General features: G+C 46.4%; 1 protein-coding gene and 1 non-coding gene across 3 annotated transcripts in view; both read right to left on the bottom strand.

Moving 5' to 3' along the window:
- The window catches only part of LOC126251662 (proton-coupled folate transporter), a 324444-nt gene that overhangs the window by 48737 nt on the left and 258157 nt on the right, over positions 1 to 17550 (bottom strand). For both annotated transcript variants that reach the window (XM_049952233.1, XM_049952234.1), the window contains exon 7: positions 16990 to 17127. In XM_049952233.1, coding sequence (XP_049808190.1) covers positions 16990 to 17127 — 138 coding nt within the window. The remainder of the gene's footprint in view (positions 1 to 16989; positions 17128 to 17550) is intronic.
- Positions 15192 to 15265, bottom strand: Trnas-cga (transfer RNA serine (anticodon CGA)). The gene has a single exon. It is a non-coding gene; the product is annotated as a tRNA-Ser (tRNA).

The raw sequence follows: 17550 nt of genomic DNA, 5'->3' as shown, positions 1-17550 counted from the left end.
GACTTGCACGCCGCAGCCGAAATCCCACTCCTGAGAGAGCGTTTCCAGGATCTGGCAAGGGCCTTCTATGAGGGTTCTTCCAGATCCGGAAATGCACTCATCCACTCCCTAGGTCGGTATGACATGTCCCGCGATAAGCATAAGCGCCCTATGACGATCTTCGACGACTAAGTCGAAGAGAAAAATCCCAATATCCATTCCCAAATCCTGCTCCTACCCAAACCACTACAATTATCTCGCCAAACCTCAGGCAAGTACCAGACTCACACAGAACAAACATCACGTTTCATAGACACCAAAAAATACAGAAATAATCATACACACAAGTACACAGGGGAGTAAAAGCCGAAAGGCTACAAACTCCCCCTCACACTTCTCCAAAGAGGAGAAAGTATTAGATGTAAGCAGCAGCAGCATCTCGACACTTCGCTTGAAGATGATGGGTACGAAACCCGCGAACGTCCTCAACGAGATTACTCGATCCCGTGTTTTCCCAGCTTGCTGGAAACATGCGGAAGTGGTCGCGATACACAAACCAGGGAAAGACCCTCTATTCCCGCAGCACTACAGGCCGATTAGCCTCTTGCCAACTCTCAGCAAGATCTATGAGCGCCTCCTACTAAGACCCATACAAGAACATATTACCAGAGAGCAAATTCTGCCGGATTTCCAATTTGGGTTCCGGCAGAACCACTCTGCCCCACAACAGGTCATGAGAATGGTTGAAGCAGCCACAGAGGGCTTCAACCACAGAGGCTACTGCGGGATAGTGCTACTAGACGTAGCCAAAGCCTTCGATTCAGTATGGCATAGAGGGCTACTCTACAAGTTGTATACACAAGGGTTTCCCGGGAGCATAGTTCAGCTGATCAAGAGCTATCTCACGAATAGGACTTTCTCCGTCAAAGTAGAAACTGCCACCTCCACCAGAAGGCGTATTCGTGCTGGGGTGCCACAGGGATCGGTCCTGGGGCCCGTATTGTACAGTTTGTACACTGCGGACACTCCAACGGCCCCCCTGGTGCACACTGCACAGTACGCCGACGATACAGCCTTCTACACGAGAAACGCGAACAAGGACCTGGTCATCCGTAGGCTACAAAAGGTTTTAGATGACACGGAAACATGGGCCCGTCGCTGGCGCATCACCATCAACTCTGAGAAGACGCAGGCAATGCTGATTACCCGCAGGCTCGGAAGGCGCGAACCTCCTCAACGTCCCCCCCTCCACCTTCACCTAAATGGAATCCAACTCCCCTGGCGCAGAACCGTCAAGTACCTTGGCGTAACCTTGGACTCTCGTCTTACGTGGAAACCCCACATAGACGAGGTCCACAGGAAGGCCTGCGCCAGAATGTCCATCCTATACCCTATCCTGAACACAACCAGCTCCCTTCCTTGCCCAGTAGCAGTAAATGTATACCAGGCCCTGATCAGGCCGGTAATGGAGTATGCGTGCCCTGTCTGGGGATACGCGGCAAAGCAGCACCTGGACAAACTCCAGAGGCTGCAGAACCGCGCCCTCAGAAGGGCGCTGCGCCTACCTTATAGATTCCCCACGGACGACTTGCACGCCGCAGCCGAAATCCCACTCCTGAGAGAGCGTTTCCAGGATCTGGCAAGGGCCTTCTATGAGGGTTCTTCCAGATCCGGTAACGCGCTCATCCACTCCCTAGGTCGGTATGACATGTCCCGCGATAAGCATAAGCGCCCTATGACGATCTTCGACGATTAGGTCGAAGAGAAAATCCCAATACCCAATCCCTAATCCAGTTCCTTCCCATATAACAACAATCTTTTCGCCTACCTCAGGCAAGTACCAGACTCACTCACAACAAACATCACAAGTCACAGACACCAAAAAACTATAGAAAAATCACACACACACGTTCACAGGGGAGTAAAAGCCGAAAGGCTACAAACTCCCCCTCACACTTCCCCAGAGAGGGGAAAGCAATAGATGTAAGCAGCAGCAGCATCTCGACACTTCGCTTGAAGATGATGGGTACGAAACCCTTCGAAACGTTGCGAGAAGACGACGCCTTTACTCGGCTGATCACCCGAGAAGATTTCACGAATACTCCGAGGATATTTACTTCTACGTTACTCATGTTGGCAGCTGTTCTCGATTCGAGTTCTGGAATGTTTACTTCGTCTTCTTTTGTGAAGGCATTTCGGAAGGCTGCGTTTAGTAACTCTGCTTTGGCAGCACTGTCTTCGATAGCATCTCCATTGCTATCGTGCAGAGAAGGCATTGGTTGTTTCAACATACTTCACATACGACCAGAATCTCTTTGGATTTTCAGCCAGGTTTCGAGACAAAGTTTCGTACTTGGTATACAATATGACACTCCTCCACTGTGGTGGTCAGATGTGGTCGACCGGAACCTCAACGACGAGTAGGCGTTCCTCACGTTTCCATGCAGTCCAACATCATGTCACTGCCACGTTCGAATGATCCACAAATCTGTATACTGCGCGATTTGATCAGCTGGCCAAATGGAGACCCACAGTGAGGATCCCTTCAAACTCTTGTCAGGAACTGATAACGCTGTCTCAGATGAGTACGCAAGATCTGTGTGTCCTTCGTAGCGATCACTCTACATCTGATGCTGTTCACACCCCGTACATACCCCACCAGAACTGGTAACAACACAAGGCTAAAGCACTCTGATGGCCAGTCTGCCTGTCAGAGACAATTGCAGTTTTAACCATTTCAGGACATGCACAATTACCAAGTCACACTGACTTCGGACCATGGCTTCTTGGTGTTTCGCTTCTTTTCAGGCATTGTATTCTAATTGAATCTGGCCAATGCATTTGCACGATTGTCACGAATGTATTGCTTACATGCACAGTTTCGCGCTAGAGTTGTTTGTATAATAACATTATATCGATATATCAATACTTTTTCCAAAATATATAGATAGGTACCGGCGATATGCTCCCGATATATCGATATCAACACTGCTGTATCGTGTGCCAAAATTTTTATTTTATATTATATTTCTTTCACAATTTCCGGTACATATTTGAAGTGGTTATTTTGAAATTGTAGTAGAACATAATTTTATCTTCACTGTGCGATGGAGTCTTACTACTTTTTGAGCTTTCATCACGTCCAACCTTTCTCTCTGACCATGTGAAGCAAGTATCAAGTATATGTGGCGCAAAAGAAGAAGTTCGATTGCACTGGGAAGGGGGGGGGGGGGGGGTGGTGTGGATGGAATAACAAGTTTTCCGATGTAAAGAAATAGCTCACCAGTGGTGTTAAAAAACAAAAGTTTAACACATCTAGTGTCCTATTTCTTCATATCGGCATTCTTCAGAAACAGATGCTGATAATGATAAACAATAATCTAAATAACAATATTTGTCTTTGTGGTGGGAGGGGACGTGTAAGGCGAAATGCTGGCGTAATTGGCGTTTGTTGCTGTCAACAGAAAATACAACGTTCAGCTTCACCATGCCAGTTTTGACATTACAACTGTTAGGTCGCTGGCGTTGGAGGGGAAAAAAAATAAATAAAAAAGGGAAGTCGCCATGAAGTGTTCTGGTTAAATCCGATATGTTATGTTAGACTTGTTACCAGTAGGTTCGATCCACATGCGAGTATTACGAAGAAGATGATTAGAACTAGTACGAGGTACCTTCCGTCACCAGTCAATCTAGAAACAATAAAGACTATAGACTTGACCCTCATTTTGTCGTTTCCGATTATTTTAATGTGTCTCATTCCTGTTGCCACACCTGGCTCTGATCCTTTGCAGTATTTAGAAAAAATAATAAGTCATATTAGCGCCAAATCTGGGTGAAACTGCTGTAGCCATTCCACGTCAATATGCAACATGCTTGTAAACAATTTCCCACTCTAAAACAACAAAAAGGGAGGCTGCGTGTATCCTACCGCCAAGGTACTTTTTGCTTGACAGTAGGCCGTATGTGTGCTGTTAGTTTGAAATAGCTCCTTGTATTCCAGTGTTATGCAAACATATCGTCCTCATTCCTCCTCAATTCAACCCCTTTCTTTGGAGTTCTCGGGCTGTCCTAGCCCCGTAATATTTTTTCCAGACATTTGTACTATGTTTGGTTGAAATTTCTCTGCGCCTTTGAGACATGCGTATACAGGGTGTCTCAAGAAAAATTGATATTTGATGTGTCAAAATAAAAGAGACGTTGAAGTCTGTCGACAAAATCTTTATTTAATATTGAAATATGAAAATGCAAACCAGCACGTCTACGGCACTCGTCTATACGACGAACAAAATTTTGCATGACAGCTCGGCATGTAGACACTGGGATGGCTGCCCCGAACTCCCAGTATAGACGCAGTGAACCTGTGGCTCTGAGCACTATGGGACTCAACTGCTGAGGTCATTAGTCCCCTAGAACTTAGAACTAGTTAAACCTAACTAACCTAAGGACATCACAAACATCCATGCCCGAGGCAGGATTCGAACCTGCGACCGTAGCGGTCTTGCGGTTCCAGACTGCAGTGCCTTTAACCGCACGGCCACTTCGGCCGGGTGAACCTGTATGCTGTCGTTTTGTCTTGCTGAAACCATGTTCTTCGGTTATAACCAGGAAAGTTTTGCAATTCAGGCTCGACAAAGTCGTTTAACATCGCCACACAACGTTCCGAATTCACTATATTTGCACGACGGCGCTCGTCCTCGAAAAAAGTAGGGGCCAATTATTTCTCGAGCCGAGGTCGCAGCCCACACAGTTACCTTTGCTGAATAAATGGGTTTCTCATGCTCCTGTTTACAATTCGTTGCACTCCAGTAGAGAAAATTATGCTTATTGACGTGACCATTCAGGTGAAAATGAGCCTCGTCAGAAAACAAGATGTTGTTAAATAAGGGCAGTCAAACATTAACACGAAATGCAGCCTATGCCTGGCATCCTGAGGCTTTAATTCTTGAATCAATTGGATTATTGAAGACTGTAGTTTAAGGTCTTTTTGCGAATTCGGTGCACTGTTGGTTTATGCACATTTAAAGAAGCTGCCCCCCCCCCCCCCCAACCACTCTCCTCCGATTTGTTGCGGATGCGCAGAATGCTCTTCAAACATAAACTTTCTTTTGAGACACAGTGTATATCACCACTATCTCACCTGCACACCCCAGCAAATATGTGTCTCAAATTTGGTCCTCCTATCACACACTTAAATTGCGTGTCTATAGTGCGAGAGGACTCCCTGATCTCCCCTTATTTGCGCATAAAACATAAAATAAGGTATTTGACACATGAACCATCTTCATTCTAACAAGTAAAAAGGTACTGAATGCGTTACGGCCATTATGGAGCTTGCCGGGCTGAGAGATGCGTCGGCTCGCCGCGGAGACTCCAAGCCACCTGCTCGTACATCTCACGGCGGCAATTGATCGACCAACAACAGGCCTACACGGCAATCGAATTCTCGCAATTTTTTGTATTTATGGAACGTGAAGTTCAGGAGTCAAATATACCTCTCCCAAAGTAGTTGATGCGACTGTCAAAAATTCTCGAGGAAACCGACTTGAAGCTTTCCAATCTTTTTTAATAATGTGTTAAAATAAGGTACACATTTTTCGATAAGCAGAGTGCCTCATTGGTTCGATTACAGTTGGCGTTTTTTCTAAGAGCACTTCTGGGAAGAGTAGAATAAATAAAGTGCACGAAATAGGAAATCACTAAATCGAGTCTCATTTAGGTCATTATTTTATTCGTTTTTTTTCTTTCAGTGCTTGTACATACATCATTTAAATATAAAATTCATCAAATGTATGCTAATTACAACATCTAATTGTCATTTATATGGAAAATGTATGTCTTCCCATTTCAAATTACACTGTCCAGCCGGAACATTACGACCACCGACCTCATGTCGATATAAACTCGTCCAGGCGATAGCAGTCAACTGGCGATGAAGCGTGCTCCCCGTGTGTAGAATGGGGAAGGCGCGTGATCTATCTGAGTTTGATCGAGGGCAGACTGTGACGGCCTTGAGGCTCGGCACGAGCACTTCGGAAACTGCACGACTCGTTGGGATTCGAGGAGTGCTGTGGTGAGTGTCTTCAGCACGTGGTGAAACAAAGGTGAAACCATTTCCAGAGGTCGTGGGGTTGGGCGGCCACCCCTCATAACAGACGTCAGACATCGTGCGCTGGGCAGACTGCTAAAACAGGACAGGCGGCGAACTGTGGCGGAATTAACATAAACACTCATAACGACGAGCATCCGCAACCGATGACCCATGTATGTGCCAATGTTAACACCACGACATCGGCAACTACGACTGAATTTAGCACAGGACCGTTGGCACTGGGCGTTGGCGCAGTGGCAGAGTGTTGCACGGTCTGATGAATGCCGATACCTTCTTCATCATGACGTTGGGAGGGCGCGAATGCTTTGTCTTCTAGGGGGACAGCTCCTTGATGCCTGTACTGAGGGACAGAGACAACCTGGCGGCAGCTCCGTTATGGTTGGTTGGTTGGTTTGGGGAAGGAGATCAGACAGCGTGGTCATCGGTCTCATCGGATTAGGGAAGGATGGGGAAGGAAGTCGGCCGTGCCCTTTCAGAGGAACCATCCCGGCATTTGCCTGGAGTGATTTAGGGAAATCATGGAAAACCTAAATCAGGATGGCCGGACGCGGGATTGAACCGTCGTCCTCCCGAATGCGAGTCCAGTGTCTAACCACTGCGCCACCTCGCTCGGTGCTCCGTTATGCTGTGGGGCACATTCACATGGGAATCCATGGGTCCAGTGGAGCTCCTGCAAGGCACCATGACGGCCAAAGAGTATCGTTTACTGGTTGCAGACCACGTACGCCCTTTCATGACGATCGTACTTCCTGACAGCAGTGACAGTGTGTGATGTCCTTAGGTTAGTTAGGTTTAAGTAATTCTACGTTCTAGGGGACTGATGGCCAGGACTGTGATGGAGTGGCTCCAGGAACACAAATGGGCTCTGAGCACTATTGGACTCAACTGCTGAGGGCATTAGTCCCCTAGAACTTAGAACTAGTTAAACCTAACTAACCTAAGGACATCACACACATCCATGCCCGAGGCAGGATTCGAACCTGCGACCGTAGCGGTCTCGCAGTTCCAGACTGCAGCGCCAGAACCGCGCGGCCACTTCGGCCGGCCTCCAGGAACACAGTGGCGAGTGCCAGTAGATGTGCTAGGCCCCCAACTCGCCAGATCTGTAACCGATCGAACACATCTGGGATGTGACTGAACGTGGCGTCAGAGCTCGTCGCCCCTCCCCCCCCCCCCCCCCCCCCCGCCCCTCTCCTGAATTTACGGGAATTAAGTGACTTGTGTGTCCATATGTGGTGCCAACTCCCTCCAGCGACCTACCAAGGCCTTATTGTTTCCATGCCACGAAGTACCATCGCCGCTGTTATCCGTGCCAAATACCGGCTATTAGGTAGATGGTCATGATGTTCTGGATAATCAGTATATACTGATAAGCCAAAACATTATGACCACTGCCCAAGCCGGCCGGGGTGGCCGAGCGGTTCTAGGCGCTAAAGTCTGGAGCTCAGGCGACCGCTACGGTCGCAGGTTCGAATCCTGCCTCGGGCATCGATGTGTGTGATGTCCTTAGGTTAGTTAGATTTAAGTAGTTCTAAGTTCTAGGGGACTGATGACCTCAGAAGTTAAGTCCCATAGTGCTCAGAGCCATCTGAACCATTTTGAACCACTGCCCGACAGGACATTGGATGCCGCCGGATGGTCACCCTAGACACTGACACGGACGGGGGTCACCCTAGCAACGATATTGACTGTAAATGGGGAAATTCGTTGAGATAAACGTCTTTGATAAAGGGCAGATTATCATTATTATGCAGAGCCTGTGAACGAGTGTCTCGAAAACGGGGAAGTTGGTCGAAAGTTCACGTGCTACTGTCGTAAACATCTATGGAGGTAGAAGGACAGTGAATTTACCACTAGGCGCTAAATGGATGTCCACGACTCTTCACACAATATGGGGATCGGATGCTTGTCAGTTCTGTAAAGTAGGTTTGAAGGCGATGTGTGGCATCTCTGCCGGAAGAACACAATGCTCGTGCATACACAAGTGTTTCGGAGGAAACTGGCCATCGTACATTGTTGAAGATGGAGCTCCACAGCAAATCACCCCTACATGTTCACATGATGACCCAACGAAATTGTCAATTTCGATTTCAGCAGGCACGGGACCATCGCTGGTCGTCCCCACAAAGGCCGCCATCGAGATGAACGACGGCTCGAAACTTGCAGCGCGCCGCGGACACAGCGGATGGGAGCGGTATTGTGCTATGGGACCTGTGGTAGCAAGCGAAGACACGTTGACAGCTGCGAACCTCGTCTATCCCTTCATCCTTGATGTCTTCCCCACTGGTGATGTCATCTTTCAGCAGTATAACTGTCCGTGTCTCGGAGCTAGAACCGTGCTACAGTGGTTGATGTCTCGCCGACCAAATTCGCCTGATGTAAATCCTATAGCACCCATCTGGGTCGCTACAGGGTGCCATCACCGCAGATAAGCGACCCGTTATTTGTGGGAATTACATGACCTGTGCGTAGACATCTAATGCCACATACCTCGACAAACCAATCAACAAACTGCTCCACAAACCTATCAACAAACTGTCGGATCCCTGATACTCACAATCAGCGACGTATTTCGTTCCAAAGACGGACAAACAAGCTGTTAAGCAGGTGAGATCTTAACTTTTCCCGGCGAATTGAATGTTCAAATAACTTACGGGTTCGCTGCCGGGTGACGTCGTCGACCACCGCGGTAGTCGATGACGTCACCCGGCAGCAAACCCTAAGTTATTTGAATATTAAGCAGGTGCTCATAATATTTTGGCTCATCAGTGTATATACTGCTCAGAAAAATCCAGCTTTCGATGCAAATAAAAATTCATAACTATAGATCTTTTATAAAGAATCGATAATAAAGACTGTATAATTAAAAAATTAATTTTTTTGTATTTTCCAAGTCAAGTGAATGCTCATAGAACATGCACCTTTATTAAAAAGTTGATAACACCACGATTCGGACTCAGGTCTCCCCAAGCGTTAAAAGAGTATTGTTCCACACAGCCATATTGCTTATCGAAAGAAAACCACCTTAATTTAGTATATTAAAAAAGGGTGAAAAACTTCAAGATCGATTTTACCAAGTGTTTTTGGGAGTTGCATCGAATTGCTTTAGCAGAGGTATACTTGAGTTATGACCTTCACGACCTACAAATATTAAAATTTATAAAAAGTCAATTGCAATGTGGCCCCTTGTGAGACATATGAGTGTCCTCTCGCTGCAGTGCCTCGGAACAATCTGCATGTCCTGAACAAAAGAACGAATTGTTGTCTTTGTGGTCTGTAGTCTGAAGACTGGTTTGATGCAGCTCTCGGCACTACTCTATCCTGTGCAAACGTCTTCATCTCCAAATAACTGCTGCTATCTACATCGATTCGAACCTGCTCACTGAATTCATATCTTGGTCTCCTTCTATAATAACCTCCCCCTCCCACCCCCCCCCCCCCCTCCCCTTGGGCCCCCACTCACAAATTTCCCTCCGTTAGCGAATTAACGATTTCATCATGCCTTAAGATGTGTCCTGTCAACCGAGGCCTTCTTTTAGTCAAGTTGTCTCAAACATTTCTTTTTTCCCTGATCAGATACAGTACTTCCTCACTCGATATACAGATCCTTCTGCAGCACCACATTTCAAAAATTTCTCTTCTCTTCTTATCTGAACTTTTTATAGTCCACGTTTCACTTCTGTACGAGGCTACACTCCATACAAATAATTACATAAAATACTTCCTAACACAAAAATACATGTTAGAGCTTAACAAATTCCACTTTTTCAGAAATGCTCTTCGTGCTATAGGCAGTATGCATTTTATACCCTCTCTGTTTCAGCCATCACTAGTTACATGACTGCTCAAAAAGCAAAATACATCTACTACATTTAATGTCTTATTTCCTAATCTAATTACTTCAGCATCACAAGTAGATGCACACAAATACAACTGCAAAGTTCCCAAGAGGGAACAAGTTATACAGGACAGACTGACCTGCCGAGTTACAAAGACTGCGCTAGATGACACTAAACGTGGCAAAAAGAAGTGAGAGAACTCTACAACATTCACTCATCAGTTCTTATACATATATAGATTAATTGTGGAAGCACCATGGGGGTGGAGTACGTTATGCTCACCTTTTCACAATATTGTAATCTGGTTGGTTACTTTATATTTTAAAAATCTGAATAGTACATTTATTGTGCTGAATAAATACTTCTACAGATTCCATAAATGTTTTAAATTTTTCAGCTAAACCTAACACAAAAATTTAACTCTTAGTAGTGAATGTGACTCTCTCCAGAGAAATTCATATTCAATATTTTCAGTTTCAGGTTCTCACTTAAGCATCAACATGTCTTTAAAAAGTATGTTGTGAATAAAAATCAGCAACAATAAACAAAATCTATAGTGATTTCTGGCGTTCCCCAATATAGTGTTATATGCCCTTTGATGTTCCTTATCTATATAAACGCTTTTGGAGATAATCTGAGTAGCCGCCTTCGGTTGTTTGTAGATGACGCCGTTGTTTATCGACTAATAAAATCATCAGAAGATCAAAACAAACTGCAAAACGATTTAGAAAAGATATCTGAGTGGTTCGAAAAGTGGCAGTTCACCCTAAATAACGAAAAGTGTGAGGTCGTCCACATGAGTGCTAGAAGGAACTCGTTAAACTTCGGTTACACGATAAATCAGTCTAATTTAAAAGCCGTAAATTCAACTAAATACCTAGGTATTACATTTACGAACAACTTAAATTGGAAGGAACACACAGAAAATGTTGTGGCGAAGGCTAACCAAAGACTGCGTTTTATTGGCAGGACACTTAGAAAATGTAACAGACCTACTAAGGAGACTGCCTGCACTATGCTTGTCTGTCCTCTTTTAGAATACTGCTGCGCGGTGTGGGATCCTTACCAGATAGCACTGACGGAGTACATTGAAAAAGTTCAAAGAAAGGCAGCACGCTTTGTATTATCGCGAACTACGGGAGAGACTTTCACAGAAATGATACAACAGGATTTCGGTTGGAAATCGCTAATAGAAAGACGTTTTTCGTCGCGACGGGAGCTTCTCACGAAATTACAATCACCAACTTTCCCCTCCGAATACGAAAATATTTTGTTGACACCGACCTACATATGGAGGAACGATCACCACGATAAAATAGGTGAAATCAGAGCTCGTACAGAAAGATACAGGTGTTCATTATTTCCGCGCGCTATACGTGGTTGGAATAATAAAGAATTGTGAAGATAGTTCGATGAACCCTCTGCCAGGCACTTGAATGTGATTTGCAGAGTATCCATGTAGATGTAGATGTAGATCTGTGGCATCTCTGCCCATAGAGCACAATGCTGGTGCACGCACAAATATTTGGGATCACATCTTCATCGTACATTGTTGAAGACGGAGTTCCGCAGCAAATCACCACTACATCTTCAAATATTGACATAACGACATCGCCAGTTACCATTGCAGTGGACACGTGACCATCAAGATTGACCATCGATTAATGGAAACGTCTCGGCTCTTCGGGTGAATCACATTTTTGCTGCAATAGGTCGATGATCGTCTCCACCAACGCCGTCATCCAGATGAACAGTGGCTCGAGAAGATCAGCGCGCCACAGACGCAGGCTGGTAGGAGCAGTATTCCCCTATGGGGGACATTATCCCGCGCTTGCGTGGACTTGCGATAGTAATCGAAGACACACTGACAGTTGCAAACCACCTAGATCTGTTCATGCTTGATGTATTCGCCGACGGCAATGTCATCTTTCAGCAGAACAATTGTCCGTGTCTCGGAGCCAGAACCGTGCTACAGTTGTTTGAGGATATAAATAGTGAATGTGGCCTCTTGTAAGACATATGAGTGTCCTCTCGCTGCAGTGCCTCGGAACAATCTGCATGTCCTGAACAAAAGAACGCATTGTTGTCTTTGTGGTCTGTAGTCTGAAGACTGGTTTGATGCAGCTCTCGGCACTACTCTATCCTGTGCAAACGTCTTCATCTCCAAATAACTGCTGCTATCTACATCGATTCGAACCTGCTTACTGAATTCATATCTTGGTCTCCTTCTATAATAACCTCCCCCCCCCACCCCCACCCCCCTTGGGCCCCCACTCACAAATTTCCCTCCGTTAGCGAATTAACGATTTCATCATGCCTTAAGATGTGTCCTGTCAACCGAGGCCTTCTTTTAGTCAAGTTGTCTCAAACATTTCTTTTTTCCCTGATCAGATACAGTACTTCCTCACTCGATATACAGATCCTTCTGCAGCACCACATTTCAAAAATTTCTCTTCTCTTCTTATCTGAACTTTTTATAGTCCACGTTTCACTTCTGTACGAGGCTACACTCCATACAAATAATTACATAAAATACTTCCTAACACAAAAATACATGTTAGAGCTTAACAAATTCCACTTTTTCAGAAATGCTCTTCGTGCTATAGGCAGTATGCATTTTATACCCTCTCTGTTTCAGCCATCACTAGTTACTTGACTGCTCAAAAAGCAAAATACATCTACTACATTTAATGTCTTATATCCTAATCTAATTACTTCAGCATCACAAGTAGATGCACACAAATACAATTGCAAAGTTCCCAAGATGGAACAAGTTATACAGGACAGATTGACCTACCGAGTTACAAAGACTGCGCTAGATGACACTAAACGTGGCAAAAAGAAGTGAGAGAACTCTACAACATTCTTCATCAGTTCTTATACATATATAGTTTAATTGTCGAAGCACCATGGGTGTGGAGTACTTTATGCTCACCTGTTCACAATATTGTAATCTGGTTGATTACTTTATGTATTAAAAATCTGAATAGTACATTTATTGTGCTGAATAAATACTTCTACAGATTCCATAAATGTTTTAAATTTTTCAGCTAAACCTAACACAAAAATTTAACTCTTAGTAGTGAATGTGACTCTCTCCAGAGAAAGTCATATTCAATATTTTCAGGTTTAGGTTCTCACTTAAGCATCAACATGTCTTTAAAAAGTATGTTGTGAATAAAAATCAGCAACAATAAACAAAATCTGCATTTTTTTTAGGATAGGCACGAAGTACACCCCCACCTCCCGCCGGTAGTACACATTACTCGAAGTGTGTTGATATAGCTAACAGTTTGTTAAAAGATATTTCAGGTTCAGGACCCTAGTTACACATCAATATAGCTTTGAAATGTATGTTGTTAATAAACGATGAACTTTAGCAAAACGGACAAAGTGCAGGTACGGATTTCTGACTGGAAATCGGGGAAGCAGGTCCTACGAACTCGTGTCCGGAAATGGACGGTGTGTGTGCAACAACAACAAATCGTCCCGAAACACAGTACAGAGTTGCATCGCATCCAAGCCACAACAAATTTTCAAAGTCATCTCCATGGGATGAAACGAAGCGTTGACACGTCGCATCACGGATTCCCGAACTTTTTGCATGTTCTGGGCTCTCTCCAAATAGCTTCACAGGCGTCATGGACATGCTGATGAAGAGTCTGCACATGATGAACTGGCTGAGTACACACAACGCTTTTCAGATGGCTCCAGAGGTAAAAATCCAGCGGGTTTAACTACGGGGGTCTAGCATGTGATGGGACAGGCCTCTGTGTTCATATCCATCGTCGAGGGAAGATGTCGTTAAGGTATCGGTGAGCTGTAATGCAGAAGTGGTGTGGTGCTCCGTCATGCAGAATCCACATTATCTGTCGTACTGCCAAAGGCACATTCTCAGGCAGCCCAGGCAGAGTAAAGCACAGGTAGTCCACGTTCCTCCATCGAGGTGTTGTGGAATAATAACCGGTCCAAGTAAGCGGTCGTCAAGAATCTCTGTCCAAACATTGAGGCCAAACCGAAGCTGATGAGACGCCTCAACAGTTCCCCGAGAACTGTCTGTCATACAGACTAATGAAGCCAGTTCTGGTAAAGGTTGCTTCATCTATAAAGACGACTGACAACAAAAATCCCATAAGTGTGACGGCTTCGTACAAAAACCGTCGGCAAAATCCTTCCATTAGGAAGAAACCCGCTCCTGATAATCGTAGCACTCGTTGCAGGCGATAGGGATAGTAGTGGTTGTCATGCAGGATACACATAATCGTACTTTGGCTTACACCTGCAGGTTGTAGTAGTGTCTGTCTCAACTTCCTGTAAAACACGGTCCTCCAAATCGTGTGTACACACAGTCCACAGTGCGCCACCTCCCTGCACGTTCTCTATCTGTAAGGACCCATGATCACAAAAATGCCCAAAGAGGATTTGAAATGTGTGATGCGGTTGTTGCCTGTGAGGAGATCTGTTTTGCAATAGCTGTGCCACCTCTCTACTGTTTCCATATGTTTGGTCGTACACAAACACCAACTCGGCTTGTTCCCGACGTGAGTATCGACAATTCTGCTTACACTACGCTGTGTCAATCACACGGCCTGCAGCACACTAGGAACACATGACATGTGTCCAGAGGAATTTTCATTTGTCAGCGCCATCTACAGTGGCAGCGAAGCATTTGAGGACACATGTTCACGGAACCTTTTTTCCACCACTCCGAATCAGGAATGTGTTTCTCCCTGACGGAGGACAACCCTATTCCCGCATTACAGTGAGCCGATGCCTCAACAACAGAACCGAGCGAGGTGGCGCAGTGGTTAGCACACTGGACTCGCATTCGGGAGGACGACGGTTCAATCCCGCGTCCGACCGTCCTCATTTAGGTTTTCCATGATTTCCCTAAATGGCTCCACGCAAATGCCGGGATGGCTCCTTTGAAAGGGCACCGCCGACTTCCTTCCCCATCCTTCCCTAATCCGATCAGACCGATGACCTCGCTGTCTGGACTCCTCCCCCAAACAACCCAACCCAACCCTCAACAAAATCTCCTCCAGATGCTGCATAGGACACGGAGGACCTGTAGAATGGCCTGTTAGATCACAGACTTAAACCCTTCGGGGGCACTTGAAAATCGTTGTTTATGCTCAACCAGTTAGTGATGTGCACACCCTACAACACCATGTTCACCACAACTGTGACACTGCCAGAATGAGATTTTCACTCTGCAGCGGAGTGTGCGCTGATATGAGACTTCCTGTCAGATTAAAACTGTGTGCACCGACCGAGACTCGAACTCGGGACCTTTGCCTTTCGCGGGCAAGTGCTCTACCACCTGAGCTACCGAAGCACGACTCACGCCCGGTCCTCACAGCTTTACTTCTGCCAGTATCTCGTCTCCTACCTTCCAAACTTTACAGAAGCTCTCCTGCGAGCTCCGCTGCAGAGTGAAAATCTCATTCTGGAAACATCCCCCAGGCTGTGGCTAAGCCATGTCTCCGCAATATCCTTTCTTTCAGGAGTGCTAGTCCTGCAAGGTTCGCAGGAGAGCTTCTGTAAAGTTTGGAAGGTAGGAGACGAGATACTGGCAGAAGTAAAGCTGTGAGGACCGGGCGTGAGTCGTGCTTGGGTAGCTCAGTTGGTAGAGCACTTGCTCGCGAAAGGCAAAGGTCCCGAGTTCGAGTCTCGGTCGGTGCACACAGTTTTAATCTGCCAGGAAGTTTCATTTCAGCGCACACTCCGCTGCAGAGTGAAAATTTCATTCTGGAAACATTCCCCAGGCCGTGGCTAAGCCATGTTTCCGCAGTATCCTTTCTTTCAGGAGTGCTAGGTCTGCAAGTTTTGCAGGAGAGCTTCTGTGAAGTTTGGAAGGTAGAAGACGAGATACTGTCAGAAGTACAGCTGTGAGGACCGGGCGTGAGTCGTGCTTGGGTAGCTCAGATGGTAGAGCACTTGCCCGCGAATGGCAAAGGTCCCGAGTTCGAGTCTCGGTCGGTGCACACAGTTTTAATCTGCCAGGAAGTTTCATTTCAGCGCACACTCCACTGCAGAGTGAAAATCTCATTCTGGAAACATCCCCCAGGCTGTGGCTAAGCCATGTCTCCGCAGTATCCTTTCTTTCACGAGTGCTAGTTCTGCAAGGTTCGCAGGAGAGCTTCTGTAAAGTTTGGAAGGTAGGAGACGAGATACTGGCAGAAGTAAAGCTGTGAGGACCGGGCGTGAGTCGTGCTTGGGTAGCTCAGATGGTAGAGCACTTGCCCGCGAATGGCAAAGGTCCCGAGTTCGAGTCTCGGTCGGTGCACACAGTTTTAATCTGCCAGGAAGTTTCATTTCAGCGCACACTCCACTGCAGAGTGAAAATCTCATTCTGGAAACATCCCCCAGGCTGTGGCTAAGCCATGTCTCCGCAGTATCCTTTCTTTCACGAGTGCTAGTTCTGCAAGGTTCGCAGGAGAGCTTCTGTAAAGTTTGGAAGGTAGGAGACGAGATACTGGCAGAAGTAAAGCTGTGAGGACCGGGTGTGAGTCGTGCTTGGGTAGCTCAGATGGTAGAGCACTTGCCCGCGAATGGCAAAGGTCCCGAGTTCGAGTCTCGGTCGGTGCACACAGTTTTATCTGCCAGGAAGTTTCAACTGTGACACTATTTGGAGAGAGGTCAGAACGTGCGAAAGAGTGCGGCAGTCCATGATGCGACGTGTGAGCTCATGCATTGCATCCCATGGAGGTCACGTTGAACATTTGTTGCGACGTGGATACGATGCAACTCTCTACTGTGTTCCGGGACGATTGCACGCACTCCGTGCACTTCCGGACACAAGTTCGAAGGATATTTTTTCTTAGTTTCACAGACAGGAATCCGTACCTGCAGTCTGTCGGTTTTATTAATGTTCACCCTGCGTAAGTCAACAAGAATGGAAGAAGTTTTTTAAAATTGTTTTTAGGACGTACGATGGGCAGAAAGTAGCCCCCCCTCCCCCTTGCTAATGTGCGTTATGAGAAACGCTCTGGTATTACTAGGGTTGAAGACGCCGCCCCGTTGCAGCTCGATGCGACTGGGAAGCGGCAGCCGACTTACCGACGTAGAGCAGGACGGAAGTGCTGGCGAAGGCGTACAGCAGCCGCGCGGTGGCGTGGGCGACGGCGCCCACCATCACCACCGTGGTGTCCGACAGCCGCAGCAGGCGGCTCATCAGAGGCACTCCGAGCAGCACGCCTGCAACGAGGAAAAGCACCGCGCTACAGTGGTGTCGTATGCGAAGGAGGGAAACCTTTACAACTAGGCAGCTGGACTTGTCCTTCAGGGTACAAAAATATTCAAATGTGTGTGAACTCCTAAGAGACCAAACTGCTGAGGTCTTCGATCCCTTGACTTACACACTACTTACACTAACTTACGCTAAGGACAACAAACACACACCCACGCCCGAGGGAGGACTCGAACCTCCGACGGGAGGGGCCGCGCAATCCGTCACATGGCGCCTGAAACCGCGCAGCCACTCCGCACTGCCCTGCAGAGTTCCCAGTCCATCAAGGCCACATGACTTTACACTAAGCCAAAACATTATGACCATTGTTTAAGAAGGGTAGTAGGAGTAATCCATCGAACTACAGACCTATATCATTGACGTCGGTTTGC

Source organism: Schistocerca nitens, chromosome 4 (assembly GCF_023898315.1).
Source record: "Schistocerca nitens isolate TAMUIC-IGC-003100 chromosome 4, iqSchNite1.1, whole genome shotgun sequence".
In the NCBI taxonomy this organism is placed as follows: Eukaryota; Metazoa; Arthropoda; class Insecta; order Orthoptera; family Acrididae; genus Schistocerca; species Schistocerca nitens.
This window is presented reverse-complemented; position numbering and strand designations above follow the sequence as displayed.